This window comes from Phocoena sinus, chromosome 9, assembly GCF_008692025.1.
Source record: "Phocoena sinus isolate mPhoSin1 chromosome 9, mPhoSin1.pri, whole genome shotgun sequence".
NCBI classification, from domain to species: Eukaryota; Metazoa; Chordata; class Mammalia; order Artiodactyla; family Phocoenidae; genus Phocoena; species Phocoena sinus.
The window spans coordinates 89,438,474-89,465,322 of NC_045771.1; the positions used below are offsets into that span (position 1 = coordinate 89,438,474).

The window sequence follows — 26,849 nt, forward strand, 5'->3', positions numbered from 1 at the left end:
TCCTCCTGTTGTGGTGGATTCAGAAAGGAGATCTGCCTTGTCTGGCAGCTCCTCCATCCAACAGACGTGAGGAAGGTAAGTGAATCTGGTAGAGGCAGCCTGCGGGAATGTGCCCAGCACCAGCCCAGGCACAAAGGCGAGACCAGAGCCTGTCACAGACAAGGATTTAGGAGGGGGAGATGGGATTCTGAGCTGGCATGTGACCCTGCAAACAGCCTGGTTACTGGTTACAAGACTCCACCCCCCACCGTACCCCACAGTTGCTGAGCCAGGCTCAGGAACCAGCCACAAGAAAACTGGCAAACTCCCCTGCCTGGGTTCACTGTATTCACGGAATACATTCAGCTCGGGAGACTCCACCAACCAAAAGCCACTGGGCCCCAGACCTATGTAGAATGCTTGCAAAAGTATTCTGAGATTGAGGTATTAAAGCAACTCCACTCACAGGCTAACCAAGTGCCTTTTGGCAAAACACACAATTGTGAAACTTCTGGACGTCATCACAGTCTACAGCCCAGTTGCTGAGTGTCAACATGGAGGGAGCAGCAGCAGAGGCACTCCCACAAAATGCTTGCTGCCGGGTTAAGCTCAGCAGGACGGTGCAGTGCATTTCTGCTGACGGGCTCTTCCAGGAACACAGTACAGGCAGTTTATAAATAATTGTGACATCCCAGCCTGGATTCGGACTCAAGTATTGGCCAACATAGCAATGCGGATTCATCAGTGATCCCCCAGAGGAAGGCAATGGCGGTGGGGCTAGAGCTGACACGTTCTGTGATGCCCTCTCCACACCCCCAGTCTGTGAGGTGGGAAAGCAGACTAATGGGCCTGCAAAGGGGAAAATAATCAGTTCGCCCAAGGGGCAGAACGTGTAGGCCATCTGGTTTGGACTACATCTTCCAAAATAAAGCAATTGGCCTCAGCAGAAAGAGAACATGACCTTGGCTGTTTGTTGGGATCCCCCAGAGATTGCTCCAGAACTCTGGTTCTCATTTTTGGTTTGAGAGATGAACCTGTTAGGCTCCATCCCAGACAAGGAAGCATGACCTCTGTGACTGTCTAACCATTTTTAAAAAAAACAGCCGACTTTATTTCAAACAGTGTTCCCTGAATGTTGGTAAGGATGGGTCTGGGAGAGCCTGTGATCTAGAAGGATGTGTGGCAGGATTTGGGGCAGGATGGCTGCCCTACTTTGCCAGGGCTGCTCAATTAGAGCCAAGCTAGTCCCTCAGCCATCCTCACTTTCAACAGGTTTGCTCAGTTTCAAACTAGGTACTAACTTTGAGGGTTTCCTGGTTCTCTTGAACCATCATCCTTCTTTTCTCCCAAATCAGTGCTAGGACTAACCATAAGTTATTTAATTCAGGATGAACAAAATTAAATCCTCAAATGGACTCAAGTAGACTGAGTTTGAGTGTGAAGTTAGAAATGCAAAATGTGGAAACAACTCTTCTATCTTTACTATTTGTTAAGGTCCTGCAATGAAATACAACCAAAGCAAGTACTATTTCTGCTGTTGAAAATGCCTCACCATTTTTCTCCCGGGTGGTGACAAATGCTGAACGTTTCATGTTCTCGTGATATGCACTCCAGGATGCTGCCATTATGAAAGTCGGGCAGTTTATTATAAGAGTATCCGACTTACATTCACCCTCTACCTCGCAAACAGTGCTCGCTATTCTTGCAAAGAACTTAGTTTTAGAGTCAGGCAGGTGGGTCTTTCTCCCCTTCTGCCCATTTCTTTTGCATTCATTCACAGTCCTTTTCAACCTGGCGTGAGGCAGTGTAGACACACTTTATGGACTTACAGAGGCCATCCCAGGTCATCCCGGATTCACACCCTTTCCCCTGAGTGTGGTCCTGGATCCAGGCTCTGGTGAGCCAGTGTCACGGGGAGAAGAGTGTGGGAATTAGTGATATCAGAGCTTTCCCCTGTCGGGGGGGCTGCAGGGGTCCTGGCTTCACCGCATTTGAACAGATTTCTACTGTGGTTTGAGGATAACACTTCTAAGTTAAGTGATATTTTATACATACTTGGGTCTTGGATCCCCAAACCAAATAAACCACAGATTTTATCTTCTGCCAGGCTCAATATCAAGTCAGCCAAGGACAGGATGTTGTACCCGGGGAGTTGTGTCTTCACCAACAGCCTGATCAGTCCTCTTCACGAGGACCTGATTTCCCGGAGCGCCCAGTGTGGACTGGAGGAGCCCGCAGATGAGGGTCCTCAACAGCTGCACTCCTGACATTTGGAGTGGGATACTTCCCGCGGTGGGGCTGTCCTGGGCATCGTAGGCTGTTTAGCAGCATCCCTGACCTTGACTCACTACACGCCGATAGCAGCCTGCTCCTCTAGTTGTGACAAACAACATAATCGTCTGCAGCTGAGAACCACTGTCTTAGAAGGGAAGAAGGAGGGTGGGAGGGAGGGGATTTCTCTCCCAAGGTGTCCTCTGTCTGTCCTATGAGAGGCTGGGAGCCTCTGGCTGTCACCTCTGGTGACTCCTCATAATAGTCCTTCTCAAACTTTAAAGTGCTACCCCGCCCCCGACCCCGCACATCTGGTGAAACTCTGGCTCCTGATTCAGTGGTCTGGAGTGGCCGGAGGACCCAGCATGCTCAGGAAGGCAGTTAGGAAGGCGGGGACCACCCCTGGGGTAGCAAAGGCAAGGCTGTGGAGGTCGCACGGTGTCTTAGTGATCTCTGTTGGAAATTAACGGAAGCCCCTCAATGCAGCCAAAGGAAAAAATCCAATACGTGAGAAACAGGGTCTCTCACACAGTGGAATAAGGGCTTAGTCCAGCCTGGGGAGCCAGGTCCGTCCCCCTCTCTCCTCTGGCTCTGCTTTTGGTTCCTGCCACCCCGCCTCCTCAGCTGCCTCCCACTTTGTCCGTCCCTGGACCCACTGGTGGGCGGCACGGATTCCCTGACAACGGTGTGTGTCAGGTAAGTAAATGGACAAACGGCAGCTTCTGTGGGACCCCTGGTAGTGAGAGGTCCAGAGCACTGAGGTGGCTTCTTGGCCTGAACAAGATTACTGTCGCCCATCAATGGAGCGAGCCTACAGGAGGTCGCCCCAGGAGTGGGGGCCGGCCCAGGATCCCGAGAGCAGCCTGGCTGGGCAGGCCCTGGTTCCAGCTGTTCTCGGCCTGCCTCTGACTCCCCTGGAGGTCCCCGCCCCTTTCTCCTCCCTCTGGCCCTACAGATGATGGGACAGAACCACAGAGACCTTCTGAGCTCATGAAATGAACGCAATCCTTTAGATCCGAGGTAGAGTATTCATTCCCCTCTTAAAGACAATCCCACGTGGGAAAACCCAAATTTAGGAAACTGGTAAATTAAAGATGACTATTTGTCCCACTGAAGTGATTTTCCCTCCACAAAAGGACTTCCTGCAGAGTTATTTTAAACAATAAGCTTCCTCTGGTACATTCAAAATTATTCAATTTACGCAGGTTGTGCAGTTAAAACCTCAAACATATCTGTCTGGTTTCGGGCCTTTTCCAAGGCAGCAGAGGTCTGAGGAAGGTGCATAAGTTAGCAGTTTGGGCTTACTTTGTAAGAAGTCATCCTTGGAGGGCAGCGCGCTGACCTTAGCTTCTGCCAGTGGAGCTCATTTCTCCCTTCAGAGAGCTGACCTCACGGTTAACGCAACTTGGAAAGGCATACACGTTCTGTGTGTAAATTCTGCCTCCTCAGAACAAAAAAAAAAAAAGGGGTGGGGGAAGAAATAAAAAGTGAGCAGAGGCCCTGGGATAGAGAAGGTTCACAATGTAATTAGCTTCTGGGGGCAGCCATGGTGTGGGCATCAGGAAGTTATAGTTTTGGATATTGTGTCCAAAGGGATTTTTAAAAGAATTCAGGAAAATTCTGCACACGAACTGGGAGAAGAGAAGACAGCTGGACAGGCCGACTATCCTTATTTTAAAAGATGTTAATGCCAAGGCTGACCTGAAATGGCATCAGGCCTGCGTGGAGTCAGGGACCGTGGCTGGTATAAATCATTGCCATTGCAGCATGGCAACTTCTTTGCATCCACAGGGATGTTATCTGTGGCAACACAAAAGCCAGTCACCCCTCCTTTCAGCTGCTGAGCTCTCCCTCCCCAACACATTGATGCAACTCCAACAGCTCAGCGCTATATTTAGCACGAACTAAAATACCCACCTCCCAGACTCCACCCTCCTGTGCCCCTGAAATGAGCTGTGTCTGCTGTATTTCTGTTCCAGCCCAACGCACGTGTACACGATTCCCGAGGAGCTGGGTCCAGGAGCAATTGTGGCCAATATCACAGCTGAGGACCCTGATGATAAAGGTTTTACCAGCTTCCTCTTCTACAGCATCACTACTGTCAACAGCTATTTCATGATCAATCAGTGTAAGTCACACACACACACACACACACACACACACACACACATCCTTATGTGCATTCTTTAATTCAGCCATTTGGATTGTTTTACAAATATTTTCTCTGTCTTCTGGTCTGGGGCATGCCTTTCCGTCTAGACTATCGTAAGTTATCGGGGTAACAGGTGTATTTTTTCTTTTGGCCGCACCTCGTGGCTTTGGAGATCTTAGTTCCCTGACCAGGGATTGAACCCAGGCCCCGGCAGTGAAAGCATGGAGTCCTAACCACTGGACCACCAGGGAATTCCCTGTAATAGGTGCATTAAAAGCAGCTGGCATAAGGTTTGGGGACATTGAACAGGGCCCTGTGTCGACAGCTGTATCATCAGCTGTATCACCACTCCACCTTTGAGGCAGGTGGCCATCTAAGGATGGATGAGTTCACTATCCTGAGGGTACCTTGAAGTCTCCTGAACAGAGGATTCAGACCAGCACTGTCCAGAAGAAATACAGTGGAAGCCACACATGTAATTTTAAAGTGGCCACAAAAAGTAGAAACAGGTGAAATTAATCTTAATAAGGCATTTTATTTAGCCCAATATATCCAAAATATTATCACTTTAACTTGTAATCAAGATTTTAAAGTTACTCATGAGATATTAATTCTTTGAAATCCGTTGTGTGTTATACTTACCGCATCTCAATTTGGCCTAGCTACATTTCAAGTGCTAAAGAGCCACATGTGGCTAGTGGTTACCATATTGGATTGCATCAATCTATTGATACATCCATCTGCTGGATTCCTGGCAGATTTTCCCATCTAAGTATCTTGGTGCAGAGAAGGAGAGTTTCTCCCTCTTAATGACCATCTTTTAGTCCATACCAGGCAGGATGCTGCGTGATCCACATGCATTCTATCTGAAGTACCCAGCAGAGCAACCCAATGAACTACCATAATCCACATTTTACAGATGAGGAAACTGAGGCTTGGAGAGAAACTCGGACAGGTTAAGTGACTCATCCAAGGTCTCACAGCTTGTAGGTTGTGAAGCAGCGATACAAGTCAAAGCTGCCCGACTCCAAAGGCTGCGCTCTTCCCTACTCCTAGACTATACCACCTCATAAATCCCTGTCACATCACCCAAAGGACTTCACTTTACATAATGATTTTGTGGAGGCCAGCACTGGACAATCCCAAAAAGACAATGTGTTACTCGTCCCATAGGCTTTAGGGCAAAGTTTACCTGTGCCCAGGAGAGGCGGGCAAAGGCGGTGCTGTCTGTCATTGAGGACCTCACTCCAGTCAGTGATCATGGCAGGACGGACAACTGTGGTTTAGAATTCTGTTCATTCGAGTATTGCAAATTGAACTTTTAACAAATACAGTGGGGTTTTTTTGTAGTATATTCATTAAGACTCTTTGGTTGCAAGTAACAGAAACTAAGGCCAGCCAAACCAAGCAAGAGAAAAAAATAGTAGGGGACACCTATCACCAGGATACTGCATATCTCATGAGAAAGAGTAAACAGTCAGGGCACAGGAAGGATGGGAAGCAGTGCTGCTCCAGTGACCTCAGCACCTAGAGTTCTGGCATCTTATCTGTAGCTCCACTAGGAACCTGACTTGTGTCTCCCAGTTACAAATTCTCCAGAAAGAGAACTCAGGGGTTGGAGTCAGCTGTCTATCAGTCCAATGAATGACGGGCAAGGACAGCTGCCAGGGGGCCTAACCCTGAGGCATGAGGTGCAAAATTCCAGAAGGATCAGGCCAGACACCCCAGTCAATGTCCAAGACAGGAACTTACATGAGGGTTTTTTTTAAAATGTACTTGTATAAAGAATATTCTCTTTGTAAGCCAGCCCTCGCATCAGAATGTTCTTTTCAAATGTACTCCAAGTCTCCACCTACCTTTGACTCTTCATTTCTCTCCAAAGAGCCATATTCTGACCTTTGCTTTCTAACAGTGACTGGGACCATCCAAGTGGTGCGCAGGATAGACCGAGATGCAGGTGAATTAAGACAAAATCCCGCCATATCTCTGGAGGTTCTGGTGAAGGATAGACCCTCTGGGGGTCAGGAGAATCGCAAGCAGATAACCTTCATTGTGGAAGACATTAATGACAACCCCTCGACATGCACCAAGTTCACCTTCAGGTATTTGCCTTCTGAGACACATGTGGGCACATCACTTCTTTGGGGGTGCTTGGTTTTTCTGGTATAGTCTGGTGGGGACTGAAGGATTGTGGGCACCTGCGACACAGCTCAATAAAATAAGTAGATTTGAACTGTCCCTTTAGGTGAGAGATTTTCCTTCCTCATCCTTTTTCTTTCCTCTCTTCCATTTTCTTTCCTCTTTGTAATCTCCCTTCTCCACTTTCTTACTCTGTTAAAAAATATTTTTATTTTGCTCTCTTCTACAACACGTTCATCTCCGTTGGTGACAAGTCCACAGGACTTGTCAGGCGCTCTCTGGACTGTACCTTTTCTTTATTTATTGCCACCCATGGCAAGATGGTGCTGTTGGTTAGCAGTTATAGTAGATACTTGAGACTTAGGATCGGTAACTAGGAGCTCCCAGAGAAGTGCGCCACCAGTAATACAAATAAATGAAACCAAGTATTTACTTAAAACAAAACAAAGCATCTAATTCACTTTACACAACTTAACTGCCTGTGAACAAAAGGCAATGGGGGGGGGGAAGGCAGATACAAGTTCTTTTGGATATTTTGACCTGTTCTTTGTCTCACAATCTACTCACCGTTATTTTAAAATAAAGTCCTGGGCTTCCCTGGTGGCGCAGCGGTTGAGAGTCCGCCTGCCGATGCAGGGGACGCGGGTTCGTGCCCCGGTCCGGGAAGATCCCACATGCCATGGAGCGGCTGGGCCCGTGAGCCATGGCCTCGGAGCCTGCGTGTCCGGAGCCTGTGCTCCGCAGTGGGAGAGGCCACAATGGTGAGAGGCCTGCGAACCTCAAAAGAAAAAGAAAAAAAAAAAAAACTTTAAAAAAAATAAATAAATAAAGTCCCTTGGAGGAGGAACCAAGATGGCGGAGTAGAAGGACGTGCTCTCACTCCCTCTTGTAAGAACACCAGAATCACAACTAGCTGCTGGACAATCACTGACAGGAAGACACTGGAACTCACCAAAAAAAGATACCCCACATCCAAAGACAAAGGAGAAGCCACAATGAGACGGTAGGAGGGGTGCAATCACAGTAAAATCAAATCCCATAACTGCTGGGTGGGTGACTCACAGACTGGAGAACACTTACACCACAGAAGTCCACCCACTGGAGTGAAGGTTCTGAGCCCCACATCAGGCTTCCCAACCTGTGGGTCTGGCAATGGGAGGAGGAATTCCTAGACAATCAGACTTTGAAGTCTAGCAGGATTTGACTGCAGGACTTCGACAGGACTGGGGGAAACAGAGACTCCACTCTTGGAGGGCACACACAAAGTAGTGTGCACATCGGGACCCAGGGGGAGGAGCAGTGACCCCATAGGAGACTGAACCAGAACTATCTGCTAGTGTTGGAGAGTCTCCTGCAGAGGCGGGGGAGTGGCTGTGGCTCACCGTGGGGACAAGGACACTGGCAGCAGAAGTTCTGGGAAGTACTCCCTGGCATGAGCCCTCCTAGAGTCTGCCATTAGCCCCACAAAAGAGCCCAGGTAAGCTTCAGTGTTGGGTCGCCTCAGGCCAAACAACGAACAGGGAGGGAACCCAGCCCCACCCATCAGCAGTCAAGTGGATTAAAGTTTTACTGAGCTCTGCCCACCAGAGCAAGAGTCAGCTCTACCCACCACCAGTCCCTCCCATCAAGCCTCTTAGAAAGCCTCATCCACCAGAGGGCAGACAGTAGAAGCAAGAACTACAATCCTGCAGCCCGTGGAACAAAAACCACATTCACATAAAGATAGACAAGATGAAAAGGCAGAGGGCTATGTACCAGATGAAGGAACAAGATAAAACCCCAGAAAAACACCTAATGAAGTGGAGATAGGCAACCTTCCAGAGAAAGAATTCAGAATAATGATAGTGAAGATGATCCAGGACCTCGGAAAAAGAATGGAGGCAAGGTCGAGAAGATGCAAGAAATGTTTAACAAAGACCTAGAAGAATTAAAGAACAAACAAACAGAGATGAACAATACAATAACTGAAATGAAAACTACACTAGAAGGAATCAATAGCAGAATAACTGAGGCAGAAGAATGGACAAGTGACCTGGAAGACAGAATGGTGGAATTCACTGCTGCGGAAGAGAATAAAGAAAAAAGAATGAAAAGACATAAAGACAGCCTAAGAGGCCTCTGGGAAAACATTAAATGCAACAACATTCACATTATAGGGGTCCCAGAAGTAGAAGAGAGAGAGAAAGGACCCGAGAAAATATTTGAAGAGATTATAGTTGAAAACTTCCCTAACCTGGGAAAGGAAATAGCCACCCAAGTCCAGGAAGCACAGAGAGTCCCATACAGGATAAACCCAAGGAGAAACACGCTGAGACACACAGTAATCAAACTGGCAAAAATTAAAGACAAAGAAAAATTATTGAAAGCAGCAAGGGAAAAACGACAAATAACATACAAGGGAACTCCCATAAGGTTAACAGCTGATTTCTCAGCAGAAACTCTACAAGCCAGAAGGGAGTGGCATGATATACTTAAAGTGATGAAAGGGAAGAACCTACAACCACGATTACTCTACCTGGCAAGGATCTCATTCAGATTTGATGGAGAAGTCAAAAGCTTTACAGACAAGCAAAAGCTAAGAGATTTCAGCACCACCAAACCAGCTCTACAACAAATGCTAAAGGAACTTCTCTAAGTGGGAAACACAAGAGAAGAAAAGGACCTACAAAAACAAACCCAAAACAATTAAGAAAATGGTCATAGGAACATACATATTGATAATTACCTTAAACGTGAATGGATTAAATGCTACAACCAAAAGACACAGGCTTGCTGAATGGATACAAAAACAAGACCCATCTATATGCTGTCTGCAAGAGACCCACTTCAGATCTAGGGACACATACAGATTGAAAGTGAGGGGATGGAAAAAGATATTCCATGCAAAAGGAAATCAAAAGAAAGCTGGAGTACCAATACTCATATCAGATAAAATAGACTTTAAAATAAAGAATGTTACAAGAGACAAGGAAGGACACTACATAATGATCAAGGGATCAATCCAAGAAGAAAATATAACAATTATAAATTATATGCACCCAACATAGGAGCACCTCAATACATAAGGCAACTGCTAACAGCTATAAAAGAGGAAATCAACAGTAATACAATAATAGTGGGGGACTTTAACACCTCACTTACACCAATGAACAGATCATCCAAAATGAAAATAAATAAGGAACAGAAGCTTTAAATTACAAAATAGACCGGATAGATTTAATTGATACTTATAGGACATTCCATCCAAAAACAGAAGATTACACTTTCTTCTCAAGTACGCACTGAACATTCTCCAGGATAGATCACATCTTGGGTCACAAAGCAAGCCACAGTAAATTTAAGAAAACTGAAATCATATCAAGCATCTTTTCTGACCACAACGCTATGAGATTAGAAATGAATTACAGGGAAAAACATGTAAAAAACACAAACACATGGAAGCTAAACAATATGTTACTAAATAACCAAGAGATCACTGAAGAAATCAAAGAGGAAATCAAAAAATACCTGGAGACAAATGACAATGAAAACACAACAATCCAAACGCTATGGGATGCAGCAAAAGCAGTTCTAAGAAAGAAGTTTATAGCTATACAAGCCTACCTCAAGAAACAAGAAAAATCTCAAATAAACAATCTAAACTTACACCTAAAGGAACTAGAGGAAGAAGAACAAACAAAACCCAAAGTTAGCAGAAGGAAAGAAATCATAAAGATCAGAGCAAAATTAAATGAAATAAAAACAAAGAAAACAATAGCAAAGATCAATAAAACTAAAAGCTGGTTCTTTGAGAAGATAAACAAAATTGATAAACTATTAGCCAGACTCATCAAGAAAAAGAGGGAGAGGACTCAAATCAATAAAATTAGATATGAAAAAGGAGAAGTTACAACAGACACCACAGAAATACAAAGCATCCTGAGAGACTACTACAAGCAACTCTATGCCAAAGAAATGGACAACCTGGAGGAAATGGACAAATTCCTAGAAAGGTGTAACCTTCCAAGACTGAACAAGGAAGAAATAGAAAATATGAACAAACCAATCACAAGTAATGAAATTGAAACTGTGATTAAAAATCTTCCAGCAAACAAAAGTCCAGGACCAGATGGCTTCACAGGTGAATTCTATCAAACATTTAGAGAAGAGCTAACACCCATCCTTCTCAAACTCTTCCAAAAAATTGCAGAGGAAGGAACACTCCCAAACTCATTCTATGAGCCCACCATCACCGTGATACCAAAACCAGACAAAGATACTACAAAAAAAGAAAATTACAGACCAGTATCACTGATGAATATAGATGCAAAAATCCTCAACAAAAAACTAGCAAACAGAATCCAACAGCACATTAAAAGGATCATACACCATGATCAAGTGGGATTTATCCCAGGGATGCAAGGATTCTTCAATATACGTAAATCAATCAATGTGATAAACCATATTAACAAATTGAAGAATAAAAACCATATGATCATCTCAATAGATGCAGAAGAAGCTTCTGAAAAAATTCAACACGCATTTATGATAAAAACTCTCCAGAGAGTGGGCATAGAGGGAACCTACCTCAAAATAATAAAGGCCATATACGACAAACCCACAGCCAACATCATTCTCAATGGTGAAAAACTGAAAGCATTTGCTCTAAGATCAGGAACAAGACAAGGATGTCCACTCTCACCACTATTATTCAGCCTAGTTTTAGAAGTCCTAGCCATGGCAATCAGAGAAGAAAAAGAAATAAAAGGAATACAAATTGGAAAAGAAGAAGTAAAACTGTCACTGTTTGCAGATGACATGATACTATACATAGAGAATCCTAAACATGCCACCAGAAAACTGCTAGAGCTAATCAATGAATTTGGTAAAGTTGCAGAATACAAAATTAATGCACAGAAATCTCTTGCATTCCTATACACTAATAATGAAAAATCTGAAAGAGAAATTAAGGAAATACTCCAATTTACCACTGCAACAAAAAGAATAAAATACCTAGGAATAAACCTGCCTAGGAAGACAAAAGACCTGTATGCAGAAAACTATAAGACACTGATGAAAGAAATTAAAGATGATACCAACAGATGGAGAGATATACCATGTTCTTGGATTGGAAGAATCAATATTGTGAAAATGACTATACTATCCAAAGCAATCTACAGATTCAATGCAATCCCTATCAAATTACCAATGGCATTTTTTATGGAAGTAGAACAAAAAATCTAAAAATTTGTATGGAGACACACAGACCCCGAATAGCCAAAGCAGTCTTGAGGGAAAAAAATGGAGCTGGAGGAATCAGACTCCCTGACTTCAGACTATACTACAAAGCTACAGTAATCAGGACAATATGGTATTAGCACAAAAACAGAAACATAGATCAATGGAACAAGATAGAAAGCCCAGAGATAAACCCATGCACCTATGGTCAACTAATCTATGACAAAGGAGGCAAGGGTACACAGTGGAGAAAAGACAGCCTCTGCAATAAGTGGTGCTGGGAAAACTGGACAGCTACATGTAAAAGAATGAAATTAGAACACTCCCTAACACCACACACAAAAATATAAACTCAAAATGGATTAGAGATCTAAATTTAAGACCAGACACTATAAAACTCTTAGAGGAAAACATAGGAAGAACACTCTTTGACATAAATCACAGCAAGATCTTTTTGGATCCACCTCCTAGAGTAATGGAAATAAAAACAAAAATAAACAAATGGGACCTAATGAAACTTAAAAACTTTTGCACAGCATGGAAACTATAAACAAGACATAAAGACAACCCTCAGAATGGGAGAAAATATTTGCAAATGAATCAATGGACATTGATTAATCTCCAAAATATATAAATAGCTCATGCAGCTCAATATTAAAGAAACAAACAACCCAATCCAAAAATGGGCAGAAGACCTAAATAGACATTTCTCCAAAGAAGACATACAGATGGCCAAGAAGCACATGAAAAGCTGGTCAACATCACTAATCATTAGAGCAATGGAAATCAAAACTACAATGAGGTATCACCTCACACCAGTTAGAATGGGCATCATCAGAAAATCTACAAACAACAAATGCTGGAGAGGGTGTGGAGAAATGGGAACCCTCTTGCACTGTTGGTGGGAATGTAAATTGATACAGCCACTATGGAGAACAGTATGGAGGTGACTTAAGAAACTAAAAATAGAATTACCATATGATCCAGCAATCCCACTACTGGGTATATACCCTGAGAAAACCATAATTCAAAGAGACACATGCACCCCAAAGTTCATTGCAGCACTATTTACAATAACCAGGTTATGGTAGCAACCTAAATGCCCATCGACAGACGAATGGATAAAGAAGATGTGGTACATATATACAATGGAATATTACTCAGCCATAAAAAGGAACGAAATTGGGTCATTTGTTGAGACGTGGATGGATCTCGAGTCTGTTATACAGAGTGAAGTAAGTCAGAAAGAGAAAAACAAATATCATATATTAATGCATATATGTGGAACCTAGAAAAATGGTACAGATGAACCAGTTTGCAGGGCAGAAATTGAGACACACATGTAGAGAACAATCGAATGGACACCAAGGGGGGAAAGTGGCTGGTGGGTGGTGGTGGTGGTGTGATGAGTTGGGCGATTGGGATTGACATGTATACACTAATGTGTATAAAATTGATGACTAATAAGAACCTGCTGTATAAAAAAATAAATTTAATTTAATTTAAAAATTAAAATAAATAAATCAATGAAGTCCCTTGTGATTCTGGGTTAATATGACTTTTGGTAAACAGTACTGTCTTTCCACTAACTATTTTGTCTCAATGCCACAAGATGAATAATTCCCCAGGTTAGCTTCATCTCTGTGGTTTCTTAATAACTAGTCTCCAGTTTCTTGGGAGTGTGAAAGGTGGTTCCTCCTGGGGGTGGGGAGGGCATCTCTATAGTGACCCTTGCTGAGAGAATGTCCTGTGTCTGGAGCAAAGCTGAACACCAGAGCTGGTCTCACTTTCAGATCTCCCTAGGGAAAGAGTCTCCCTCTGAGATTATCTTTGGTTTTGCAAGTTCATTTTTTAAGCTCTAGGTAACTCTGGACATAGACCCGATACATAGTGTGGCCATGCAAAGGACAAAGGACCCTAGACAAAGATTATCTAGGATAAGCAGTAGAAATACAAACTCCTGGGGCTTCCCTGGTGGCACAGTGGTTGGGGGTCCGCCTGCCGATGCAGGGGACGTGGGTTCGTGCCCCGGTCCAGGAAGATCCCACATGCCGCGGAGCGGCTGGGCCCGTGAGCCATGGCTGCTGAGCCTGCGCGTCCAGAGCCTGTGCTCTGCAACGGGAGAGGCCACGAGAGTGAGAGGCCTGTGTACCGCAAAAAAAAAAAAAAAAAAAAAAGAAATACAAACTCCTTTATTATGCTCTTCAATGTCCCCCCGTTTTCCCCAGTGGCATGCCCAGCATAGTGCTAAGAATCAAGTGGTCCTGAGCCTGGCATCAAAACAGCTAAATGCTGTTCTGGACATACCCCACTTGCCTCTTCAGATCTAGCTCCCAGCCTCCCCACCCCTGCTCTGTGCCCCAGGAGGCTGACCTCTATGGATATCAACTGCTCCCTTGCCCTGCACCTTCCCATTCGCCCACGGGAAGCCCTGGAATGAGGGGGAGAGAGAAGTCAGGGTATTTATCCCCTGGCTCCCTCCCTGTCAGCGGCATGAGCCCCTCCACCTCCTGAAGGTCTCAGCTCCTATTAGGCCGCCCTCTGCGCACAGCACCCTCTGTCCCTGGTTCCGGTTTCAGGAACTGCTCCCTCCTCTGGCTCCTTGAGGCCTAGCAGTGGAAAGGGAGGCCCACTCTTCCTAGACCTAGACCATCCTTTGAAGTTCCCATGTACTGCGTGTACACGTTGTAACAGTCCCTTTACTAAACCCTCCCGGAATTATCTTAAATTGCCATCTGCTTCTTACTGAGGCCCCTATCAAATCAATAATGGCCTTGACCATGTGATAGGTTCCTATCCCAACCCCAAGAACAGCGTCTGTTTGATGGGTGAGAACAGTTGTCATGGATAGTTAGGACTGTGACTTCCACACCATTTTCTGCATAAATCAAACCCACCACTGTTAAGAGAAGTCTGGTCCCTGTGATGGAGCAGAGGTGATCCACAGAGTCACTCTTCCACTTTCTTTGAAAATCTAAAGCTATGCTAGTGCCTTTGGGTGGCTCCAGTGCATCTTGGGAAATTCTTCTCCTCATGTCCTGCTCTTCTAGACCCTCCTGCTTTCCGCTTTGTTCTCCTGCCCTGAGAGGTGGGGGAAGATAGTTGAAGCGTAAGAACTCTGGGTATCAATGATTGGAGAGGACTGTGCTATCTCCAATCTTCCTGGTCAATTTTCTCCCCTCAGTGCATTTCTAGTAAGTGTGTACTGTGGCTTCCTGTGGTCCAGAGTCCCCTGATGTGTGAGATGACAGTTTACAAACTGCATTCCATATTAGCTAGTAAAATCACATTTTGATAATCTTCTCTCCAAATTAGCCTTGAAGGTCAATGCCAGCCAGTAACTGAACTAATTGTATTTATTACTAAAGGTAACTCTAAACAATGTTCCAGGAGGGCTCTGGGCTTTTCCAGTGGGAGGAACTTGCAGTTGTCCTGTAAAAGCCAAGATATGAGGAGGACTCATATCAAAAGGGCTCCCCCCTCAGCAGTCCAGGAAGTGAAAGGTTTTACTCCCAAACCCCAGCTTCATTTGCATACTCCAGGGAGGGGCTGGGAAACCCTGACCCTGCATCACCCACCACTCTCCCCCGCCTAGCATCTTGTCCATTCCCACCACACCACAGTGGAAGCACCCGGGCAGGTCAAAAGCAAGCCAAACGACAGCACTGGCGCTGCCATGGGCTCTGGCAGCCCTGTCCCTGAATATTTACTCTTTCTTCAGGGCTCTTGGCACAGTGCCTGCGGCAGAGTCTGGGGGAGCAGGTAGAATAGGCTGGGAGGGCGTCAAGCACCCAGTGGATCCCACGAGGCAGGTGGCTTTGTGCCAGGTCCCCTGCCATCCCCGTGGGTCCATGCAGGCTCTCAGGAGGCCGAGAGACAGAAACAGCCCCTGCGGCTTTCCCAGGCTGGTGATGAATGAGCCCAAGGCCCTGATGGAGGCATCAAAGGCCCCGTGACAGAGCCGCTATGGTTGTAAATCGTCAGGCACTTTGGCTGAAAGCGCTTCGCAAGCTGTTTGTGAGCCAAAGGCAGAGGATGTCGGCTGTGCCTGTCACCTCCAAGTGTGGGGGGGAACCGTGGTCAGATGGCTGGGAGTGAGAGCAGCCCGCCTTTGAGGCAGGGAGTGATGAATGGGAGGGAGTCGTTTTCCAAGTCATGCGTTTAGGGGAAAAATACCAAGTGGCAGGGGAAAATGAAAAGAACATGCCAGGTGGCCCTAAAGGGCCAAGTGTGAAGGCTCTTTTGGAGGGCGTGAAATGTCTGGCTTCAGGACCCTAGAGTCTTTGGGTGATGCAACCTTCCGGCTTCTGCAGACTTGTAATCAAGGCTCAGATCACTGAACCCTCTGTTGGCCTGGAGAGTCATTGACAGAACCGAAAGTAAAATTTACTGTGACTCTTAACACTGACAAGGAGACGGTGCCTGGATACATCAGCTTTCTGCGACAGGTCTTGAAGTCACCCTGAATCTTTCTTCATCTGTAAAATGGGGACAAGAACACAAACCTCTAGGCGATGAGGGGATTAGAGACAGAGTTTTTAAAGTGTTTGGTAGGATACCACATATAGTTGGTATTTAACAAATAGCATCTATTCTAAGTATTTATGAGTAAAACCATGACATCGTGCCATCAAGACAAGAATGGAAATGCTCGGACTCCAGTCCTCCTGAGACACAGAGACATCATGGAGATTCAGTTACACCTGTGAGAAAGACTGCTTTCCCAGAACAAACCCAGTTATCCTCAGCAGCACAAAAACAACCTTGCCGTCAGACTTGTCTCCATGTTTGCTAAGCCCATTTTAGCTGCCATGAAGAGCTGATGTGGAATGTAGAAAGCAGCATAATTCTGTTTCAGAGAGAGGTGATAGTACAGAGGATTAGAGACACGTGTTGATGTTCTGAGACCAAGATGCCAAGACAGGATTAAATGTGCGAGGCTTTTATTAGTGGAAATGCCTGTGGGAAAAGATGGGGAAAGAGCTAGGCTAGGCTGCGAGGGTCATCAGACCGTGATGCAAGTCTGACCTGAGTAAAGGAAGGAGGGAGGGTGCATGGGTGGGAATGTTCTAGTCTGTTCTGCAGTCCATGAACTTGGCTAGGGCACTGGGGAATCCTGGAGCCAAAGTCAGCTGTCACAGGACAGGAACGAGTCTGCCTTAGTATCTCTGCCCTCCTCTGTCGTTGGTACACGACCTCACTGCAAATGCAGTGATGGATTTCATAGCCCAGCAGCTGGGGTCTGTGGTCATTCTATTCCCGCAGCTGTAGGTCTTCCAGGCACATTCTCCTGGCATCCCCAATATATTTTTGTAAGAAATCCTGCCCAAGGCAAAACATGATTGTGGTAGGCAAAGAAAGAAAGAAAGAGAGAAAGGGAGAAAGGGAGGAAGGGAGGAAGGAGAGAGAGAGAAAAAGAGAAAGAAAATACTAGCCACACAAATTCCTCTTTGCCTGTACATGAGCCCCTTTGCAGTGTGATTTTGCCATTCCTCCCATCAAGAGATGGGTATCTCTTTCTACTCCTTGAATCTGGACTTGACCAGGTGAATTGCTTTGGCCATCGCAACATTCACAAACATGGCACAGCAGAGGATTGAAAGGTGTGTATGCAGTGGGACTTGCCCTCTCTTGCTACTTTTGGAAGCCTAAGATCTCCATGTGAAGAGCACAGACTAGCCTCCTGGAGGATGAGAGGCAATATGAAGCAGAAACCACCCACCTTCCCACCATACCTGTGAGTGAGGCCATCCTGGAGCATCCAGCCCCCACCGAGCTGCCAGTGACTGGAAGACCAGCCAAGCTGGACTAGAACCAAAAGAGCGAATGGATAACCCTTAGTGTTGTAAGAAAGAATAAATGCCTGTTGTTTTAAGCCACTAGGTTTTGGGCTGGTTTGTTATGTAGCAAAAGCTAATCAACATGCCCATCTTATAGATGGAAAAACTGAAACCTGGAGACCCGTGAAGTCCCTTAATGGGTCTGGAGGTGTTACCATGCTTCCTCAGTCTCCCACTCCAAGCTGGGCTTGACCAGATGGCTCTGAGTTTGGGGGCAGCTTTACTCATTTGCATACTATTTGCCTCCCTGCTGGAGTGAACTGAGATTGGGACCCAGAATTCAACCTTTAATAAGCCTCTATTGAATGAATGATGCTAAGGTGTCAGGAGGCCCATCTATGACTTTGAAGCCATGAGAACACAAGTGGAGGAATTTCCAGTCCTCTAAGCAGGGGAGGGAGGGGTGCAGGGGTACAGCGATACCCCCCAACCAGATTATCAATTCCTGCAGGCAGGGGCAGAATTTCTATTTCTCTTATATTCTTCTTCACTCCTGTGCTAGTCCCATAAGCTACCATTCATTCATTCATTCAACAAATATTTCTTGAGTGTGCAAAGAACAAAGCAGATAAAGATCCCCAGTCTTGTGGAGCTTACATTCTTGGGGGCAAACAGGCGATAAACAGGATATGTAAGTAAACTGTATAGTATATTGGAAAATGGTAAGCACCAAGCATTAAACCTACAGGGGGGAAGGGGAGAGGAAGCAATGGGCTGGGGGCGTTGACATTTTAGTTGCGGTAGCCAGGGAGCCTCCTGAGAAGATGCCATTTGATTCGAGACTAAAGATAGGGAAAGAGCAAACCATGCGGTGCGCAGTTAAGTGCAATGGCCCTGAGGCCAGAGCCTGGGGAGTGTCCAGAAGCACAGGGAGGCCAGGGTGGAAGGAGAGTGAACAAGAAGAATTAGTAGGAGATGAGTTCAGACAGGTAAGGGGTGGGCGCACGTCATGAAAGACGCTGTAGATCAGAGTCACGACTTTGAGTGAAATCAGGAGCCCTTTGCGATTTAGGAGCAGCGGAGCGACGTGATCTGACATTTTCACAGGATCCCTCTGGCTGCTGTGTTAAGAATCCTCTGAAAGGAGTCAAGGGTAGAGTGGGGACACCAGTTAGGCAGGTACTGCCTTAACCACGGACTTGCTTTCAATTGAAATGAAAGCCGGGGTGTCTAGCCTGGGGCCTGTGTTAGAAGGAATGCTCAGTCACTATTTGTTGGGGGAAAATATTGAATCGTGTCTTTTCGCCAGCATTATGGTGCCTGAGAGAGCAGCCAAGGGGACGTTGCTTCTGGACCTGAGCAAGTTCTGCTTTGATGATGACAGCGAAGCACCAAACAACCAATTCAACTTCACCACGCCATCCGGAGTGGGGAGCGGCAGCAGATTTTTACAGGATCCAGCTGGCTCTGGGACAATCGTGGTCAGTTAACGGTCATTGCATCATCCAAAGGGCATTGGGGAAGTTGGTCTAACAGGCATAGTGCTTTTGCTGCCCCATAGAGAGAAATTTCCAAAGTAACTCCCTCTCCAAGAGACTGTAACTGACAAACTTAATAGTGACTCTGTTTTCCCCATTTGCTCTTTATTTTACCCAAGTTCCAGGAATTGTTTGTTATGCATGGTTATGCCTGGGATGCTAAGGATTGGATTCTTTCTTGCATAGCTCGCGGTTTGCAGGCTGCCTGCCTGGTTAGCATGCTTCCACAGTCACATATCAGTGCCCTCTGGGCTCAAGCACTTTTGTTTATTTCAGCGCTCATTCCTCGCCATAGAGGTGTGAGGTGAGAGAGAGCAGGGCCAGGGCCATGTGTGTGTCCTGCTGAATTCCGCAATGTAGAACCACTGGAGACCCAAAAAAGAGGGGCATCTCCACTGGGGCAAATATGTAATTGGAAAAAGAATGGGAGCAAAAGGCAGGACTCAATGAGCTGTGTGAGACATTTAACAACAAGGTTCCCACTGGAGGGTTGGGGGGAAAGGAGGAGAGAGATAGAAGGGCAGGGTAAGGTGGAGGTCTTACAGGGGGGTGGTCTTGTTGGGGGAGATCTCTGCATCAGAGATAAAGCCTCAGGAAGAAGAGCAAGCAGCCCACTAGCCATCCTCTCAAACACCCCCTTCTCTACCTCCCATCCCCCAAAAAGTCGTACCAATTTTATTCACTGTGTCAACTAAAAATAACTTTTTTTTTTCTGTTTGAGAAATTAATACATGTTCACTGTAGAAAATGTAGGAAACACAGAAAGGCATTACTATTCAGTAATAACCACTATTAACATGCTGATATATTTCTTTCTTGTCTTCTTCCCTATGCATAGATTTTATGTATAGTCTATACATATATGCATAAGTATTCTAAATGATGGAAATAACCTTGCATGTAGGATTCTGTATCATGCTTTTCTTTGACTTAACCTGAAATCTTGAGGCTATGCTGGGCAATAGTGCTTGATGAACATCCTTAAACAGATTCTCTCTCCTGATAAATTCTTTCAAATAAGTTCTCTAGCAGTGAGCAAAGGTACGGACATAACTTTTTAAAGCTCCTCCTATGGGAAAAAGTGCTTTCCAGAAAGGTTTTGCAATTTACATGTCCACTAACAGTACATGAAAGTGTCAGTTCAATTAAAAGTATTGTTTATTCTGTGTAATCTGATCTCTCTGTTTTAATCTAGTTGATTGGTGATCTAGATTATGAAAATTCAAGTAATCTAGCAGCCGGCAATAAATACACTGTGATAATCCAGGTGCAGGATGTTGCCCCTCCTTACTATAAAAGCAAGTATCATTTTGGTTTATTTCATGAAGCATCTTCCTTGAGTAGCAATGACTAAACTGTGCTGGGCAATGCTTGGGCTTGGGCTGGGGATGTATTTATGTTCAAAAGGAGAATTCCAAAAGCCCCAACACTTCGGAATCAGCCCAGCCTCCTCCTGTCCTTCACCAAGAACAGTTAATCAGTCTCCAAGTCCTTTCTTCTGTGTCACCTACTACTAAAATCTAAGGATTTTAGTAAGGATCTGCTGCCTTCCCCCCAACTTCACTGCACCTCCATCCCACTAGTATTGCTTTAATGCAGAACCTCCTCTATCGGAGCTGAATTACAACACCAAGAGTGTTTCAAGAGTCTTTCTGCCCACCTTTAGTCTTGTCCCTTTCCAACGCATCCACGACATTTCTGACAGTGATTTTCAGGAAACGCAAATGCCACCGTATTACTTCTTGCTGAAAGCCCTTGAGTGTCTCCCCATAGCTGTCAAGTTCACATTCAAACTCTTTGGCTTGGCACAAAGCAATAAAGAGAGTCACGTGAATTTTTTTGGTTTCCGAATTCATATAAAAGTTATATTTACACTATATACTGTAATCTGTTAAGTGTGCAATAGCATTGTCTAAAAAACATAATGAACATACTTTAATTAAAAATACTTTATTGCTGGGCTTCCCTGGTGGCACAGTGGTTGAGAATCCGCCTGCCGATGCAGGGGACACGGGTTCGTGCCCCGGTCCGGGAAGATCCCATATGCCGCGGAGCGGCTGGGCCCATAAGCCATGGCCGCTGAGCCTGCGCGTCCGGAGCCTGTGCCCCGCAACAGGAGAGGCCACGACAGTGAGAGGCCCGCGTACCCCAAAAAAAAAAAAAAAAAAAAAAAAAAACTTTATTGCTAAAAAATGCCAACCATCATCTGAACCTTCAGCGAGTCATAATCTTTTTGCAATGGTAACATCAAAGATCACTGATCACAGATCACCATAACAATATAATAAAGAGGAAAACGTTTGAAATATTGCGAGAATTACCAAAACATGACACTGAGACACAAAATGAGCAAACACTGTTGGAAACATGGTGCCGATAGATTTGCTCGACACAGGGTTGCCACAATGTTCAATCTGTAAAAAACACAATATCTGCAAACTGCAATATGTAAAACGCAACAGAATGAGGAATGCCTGTATTGTGATTTAATTACTTTTCCTATTTCCGTTTATAGATAATATCTACATTTATATCCTAACAAGCCCAGAAAATGAGTTTCCTCTTGTCTTTGATAGCCCATCCTACGTATTTGCCGTGTCAGAATTAAGCCCATGTAAGTAACCGACGAGACACAGACTCCAGTGCTCTTGATAGACCCCTTCATCTGGAGGCACTTGGGTGGAGGAGGCTCCCCGTCAGAGGCCCTGGTGGTGTTGTGCACAGCGACTCACAGCTGATTCCTGGTTATTGCATGTCTTACTTCTTTTTAAATTCTCCTCACTGTGGAGGAGCCCTTCAGGTGAAATCCAGATTTTGAAAACTGTTGATTAAACTGCATTTCTCTGAACCCCCTGATTGCCTCTTTGTCTGGGTGCCTGATTCCAACTAATCCTCTCTTTTTGCAGCCTAAGTTTTCCCTTGGTCTCCACTGTGATTTTTATCCAGCTCACTCAGAGAACTGAAATTTAAAAATAGAGAGAAGGCTTCCCATTTCTAGATTTCTTTCATTTAAAAACAAAATAAAGATGTTTTCTCTCTCCCTTTGAAGGATTCCCTGGAGGCCTCTTCTTCCACCCTTTAGGATGCCTCGATTTCTGCAGGCTCCTCCCCACTCCAGCTGGGTTTCTCCCCGTCTCTCCCAGTGAAGGGGAGACTGTTAACTCTAGATAATCAGACCTCACCACAGTCTTTGAGACTTGGATTGTGTATATTTCTACACTAAAAACCAAACAAAACAAACCCCAAAATCTCCCTCTAAAATGATCTCCTCTTCATTTCGTTCTCTCTCTTGATGATGAGCTCCATTTCCTGACATTACATTTTAAACAAAATACAAAAAGAGGGTCTGAAGAAAACGCTGTCAATTCCTTATGCCTTATCCAGTGAATAATAAGTGCAACAGGAATAGGTTTTTTATGAATTCACAGATCTTGCTACAATTATTAATCACCTACTCTGGGTCAAGCACGTAGTGCTGTTCTATATAGTTGAATAAGAGAAGATGCTGCCCTTGAGGAGTATAATTTATGAGGAAGAACTTCTATAAAACAAGCAAGCCCGAAGTCCAGCAGCCCACCAACAAGACTTGCAAAATAAGCAAAATAGAACAGGATTTAAAACTCAAAAACATTCCAATCATCCTGTTGCTAAACCTTTAAAAATCATGTTTTTCATCTGGTTTTGTAACAGCAACCCATGCTCAGTATAGAAAATTTGAAAGATAAAAAAGACAACACTGCTGCAAAAAGATGTACATGTGAAGGTTCTTTGCAGCGTTAGGATCATGTAATAATTGGTGTGCTTGGAGTCTGTATGAGGGTATGAATTGTCTTTTAGACTTCGCAGTACTGCTTGAATCATACGGCCAGTTTCCTAGTGGGTGTCATTAGTGTAATTTGAATTTAAAAGATGTAAAACATACAGAGTTTGAACAGCAAAGAGGCCCCCAAAAGTCTCTCGCCCATGGCACTGAGAGTGTCTGCTCCTGATTCCTCCTCTCACCCCCAAAGCAGGACTAATCTCAGATATTATTCTCAGCAGTAATCGCAGGTACTTTATTCTTCCAGCTAGAACCCGGGTTGGACGGATGCAAGCAACAGATAAAGACTTCCCCCAGAGAGGCATCGTGTACTCCATCTCCACTGGAGGGGCCAGCCAGCACTACCCAAACATATTTTGGATTAATCCCCAAACGGGAGAACTCCAGCTGGTGACTAAAGCGGACTACGAGACAACCCCCTTCTTTATTCTCAGAATCCAGGCCACCAACGGCGAGGACAGCAGCTTAGTCACTGTGAGTGGGGCTATTTGGTGCATTCACACCAGCCCAAGTGGTTGACTTCAGGTCTCCCTGGCACCCTCCAGGTGTGGCCGTAGCAATAAGGAATCTTAATAGGGCACCTCCTGCAGACATGACAAGAAATGGCTAGGGGTGTCCCAGACAGCACAATCGGACACACATAGCAGTGCCAGGAAATAAAGATTGACATCTGTAAGCCCACGTTTATGGGTGACTGGGAGAAGTGCTGAGATGGATGGCCACCCTGGGGGACAAGCTTCTTCCTGTTGCTCTTAAATCCCCCCTTGCTGTTGAGGCGGGCTGTAGCTGTGCATCGCCCCCAAGTAGTTTTACCCTGTTCCTACCCTGAGCCCCATCATACCAGATGGGATAGGTCTTAAAATGATCTGGCTTGATCGCTATGCTGCTTTGTAACCTCTGATGTTGAGAATCTGGTTAAATGCATTTCTGAGTCAGTAGGTCTGAGTAGGGCCTGAGAACCTGCATTTCTAACATGCTTCCAAGTGGTGCCGAGGCAGCTGGTCCATGGCCGTGCTTTGAGGAGCCAGGCTTTGACAGGTCTGTGCTGCCAGTGGTTAGGAATATTTGAGGGTAATATGATGGTCACAAAGAGGAAACTATTTCTTGGTCTTTCCCGTTAGTAAAGTGAAAAAGCCTAAGGCAAAATGAACTCAGCTAGCGGCAGGCAGCCCTGTGTGATGGAATGACTGGTCCAGGGTCAGGAGGCAGAGTTCATTTCTCAACTTTGATCCCAATTTGCCAAGGGGGTCCGAGCAATGCTTATCTTTGTACCCTGATTTCTCTCTCACACATGGAGAGTCACCTCATAACCCAATGCCTGAATAGTCCAGTTCCTCTGATGACTTGCTTTGAATTAGTGGGACGATGTTTTCAATGATGTGTAAGGCTTGGCATTGCTAGCTGAGAAAAAGATGTGCTAAGTTGAAGGTAATTGTCGTGTTTGTTAGCCTGGGTTTTTGAGAGGAATGAATGGAGTCCACTTTGGGAGCTAACTAGAGAGAACATTTCAATTTATCTCTGGGCTCAGAAATAGCTGAAATCCCCAAATTTCAGAAGTAGAATGAATACGACTCAAAAATTCATAAGCTTTTAAAAAGGGTGATGATCACATAAGTCCCTTTCAGGGCTGACATTCTGTGATTCCGTGCTGGCAGGCACCCCAGTCCATATTCCAATTCACCAGGCATAAAAGACAGTGATGAAAGAGAACAGGCTGGCCCCTGCTTGTGGCAGGCCAGTGCCACCGGCTCGGTGCAGTGCTGAGATCCTGGGTTACACACAAGACCCTGGCTAAGCCAGGTCGCCTCCTTCCATCCCAGTGGTTCTCAACCCTGGCTGAGTATTAGAATCAGCTGGGGAACATAAAAATCGTGCCTGGGGACTTCCCTCGTGGCGCAGTGGTTAAGAATCCGCCTGACAATGCAGAGGACACGGGTTCAAGCCCTGGTCCGGGAAGATCCTACATGCCGCAGTGCAACTAAGCGCGCGCGCCACAGCTACTGAGCCTGCGCTTAGAGCCCACGAGCCACAACTACTGAAGCCCGCGCGCCTAGTGCCTGTGCTCCGCAACAAGAGAAGCCACCGCAATGAGAAGCCTGTGCACCGCAACAAAGAGTAAACCCCGCTCACCACAACTAGAGGAAGCCAGTGCACAGCAACGAAGACCCAAGTCAGCCAATCAATCAATCAAGGAAGAAAAAAAAAAAAATCAGGCCTGGGCCCCACCCTCCAGGGAGTCCAATTCATTTGGTCTGGAGAGGGCCAGACAAAGTGGAGCCATGGTTGAGAGCCATTGTTCGATCTTCCAAAGTTAAAGACAGAACTTCCAACTCACAGGGGCAGCAAGCAAGGAAGCACAGGAGGGTCACCGTAAATCCATCATCGTTACCGGAAAAACAACTCAGCATCATCTGGGGATAAGCACATGTGTCTAGCTGCATATGTGTGTGGGGGTGTGGAAATGTATTATTACGTATATAATGCACACGTGCATGTACACACACAACACACAGTAGAGAAGTTAATAGCATAGGACTTGGAGTAAGACAGACCTAAGTTCAAATCCCAGCTCTGCCACTCACCAACTGAATGACCTTAGGTCAATTACCTAATCTCCCTAAGCCTCAGCTTCCCCATCTGTAAAATGGGAATAAACGTATTATCGATCTTGGATGAGGTTAAACCTCACTAATTCACAAAAAGCACACAGCCCAGTGTGTGGCACACAGTAAGGGCTCAATGATAACTACTCAGTGAGGCCACTTTCCTGCTGCTCTAGGTGACTGTGAACATCATTGAAGAAAATGATGAAAAACCAATCTGTACCCCAAACTCGTACTTCCTGGCCATCCCAGTGGATCTGAAAATTGGCACAAATATTTACAATTTCAAGCTCACGTGTACTGACCTTGATTCCAGCCCCAGGTCTTTTCGTTACTCCATTGGCTCAGGTATGGTATTGATGTCAGTGGTCCTGGACCCTTGCTGAGGGCTCCTGGTACTAGGGGCTGTAGCAGCTGTTTAGGGAGAAGGGGTGGGGATCTGAGCTCACACACTGATCTGGTACAGCGTGTAGGGGGTGGGGTGTTTTGAATGAGGAAACCAAGGGTGAGGAGTCAATTGGTTCTGGAATTCCCAGTCCCCGCCCCCGCTTGGCTTCCCCTTCTCACCTAACTCTTCCCAGACTCCCATACCTGGCTGCCCAAAGGCCCAAGGAACAGTGAATCCCATTGATGGTGACCCGCCCCCCCACCCCCAACTCCCAGCCTGTCGTAGGATTCATGAATCAGATTAGTGTAGCTTAAAAACATTTTTTTAGTCCAACTCCTCCCCCACCTCTTTTCCTGCAAGCTTGTTGGTGGGGGGGGGGGCAGGGGAATCCCAGTCCTCTCTCTGGATAATAATAGATGAAATAGATTAAATGCATTTTGAAACGCGTCCTCAGGAATTCTCTTCTGCTCCATTCATTTTCTCTCTTTAAAAATATACCATTGTGAGAGGGAAAGAAAAGAGCACCCCTCAATGGAAATGAGACCAAAATAGTTCATCTAATGAAGTGCCGGGGCCAGAGATTTAAACCCAAACAAGCAGAGCAGTTTCACGTGAAAGACTGAAAATCCAGCTCCGCCGCCTGCTGAGCCCTGGCAGAGCCGGAACTGGAGCAGCAGGAAGCCTCTCGAGCGGGCTGTGTCACAAAACCCAGGGGCAGAGCCCACCTCGAGACTGCAGTGGCCGGAGATGGGAACAATCCATACTGAGAACCCTCAGGCCTTTATGGGGCACTTCATTGCTTGGGAGTAAAATTGCATCATCCCCTGGTCCATTTACTGGTTTTTAGTTGGTAGTGAGTCTGCAGCCACTGGAGGAATGAACAAGAGCTGCTTGGGCGGGCAGCTTCTCTGCTCTGGGCTCCCTAAGCTGTGAGCCTGCAGCCCCAGACGAGCTGCTGGGGA

The 26,849-nt window shown here is 45.6% G+C and overlaps 1 protein-coding gene across 1 annotated transcript in view; it reads left to right on the forward strand.

Annotated features, from left to right (window-relative positions):
* CDHR3 (cadherin related family member 3) overlaps positions 1–26,849 on the forward strand; it is a 71,486-nt gene that overhangs the window by 35,062 nt on the left and 9,575 nt on the right. Inside the window, exons 7-13 of the mRNA XM_032642584.1 lie at positions 4,230–4,378; positions 6,315–6,504; positions 18,848–19,019; positions 20,272–20,374; positions 21,592–21,690; positions 23,144–23,370; positions 25,676–25,847. Coding sequence (XP_032498475.1) covers positions 4,230–4,378; positions 6,315–6,504; positions 18,848–19,019; positions 20,272–20,374; positions 21,592–21,690; positions 23,144–23,370; positions 25,676–25,847 — 1,112 coding nt within the window. The remainder of the gene's footprint in view (positions 1–4,229; positions 4,379–6,314; positions 6,505–18,847; positions 19,020–20,271; positions 20,375–21,591; positions 21,691–23,143; positions 23,371–25,675; positions 25,848–26,849) is intronic.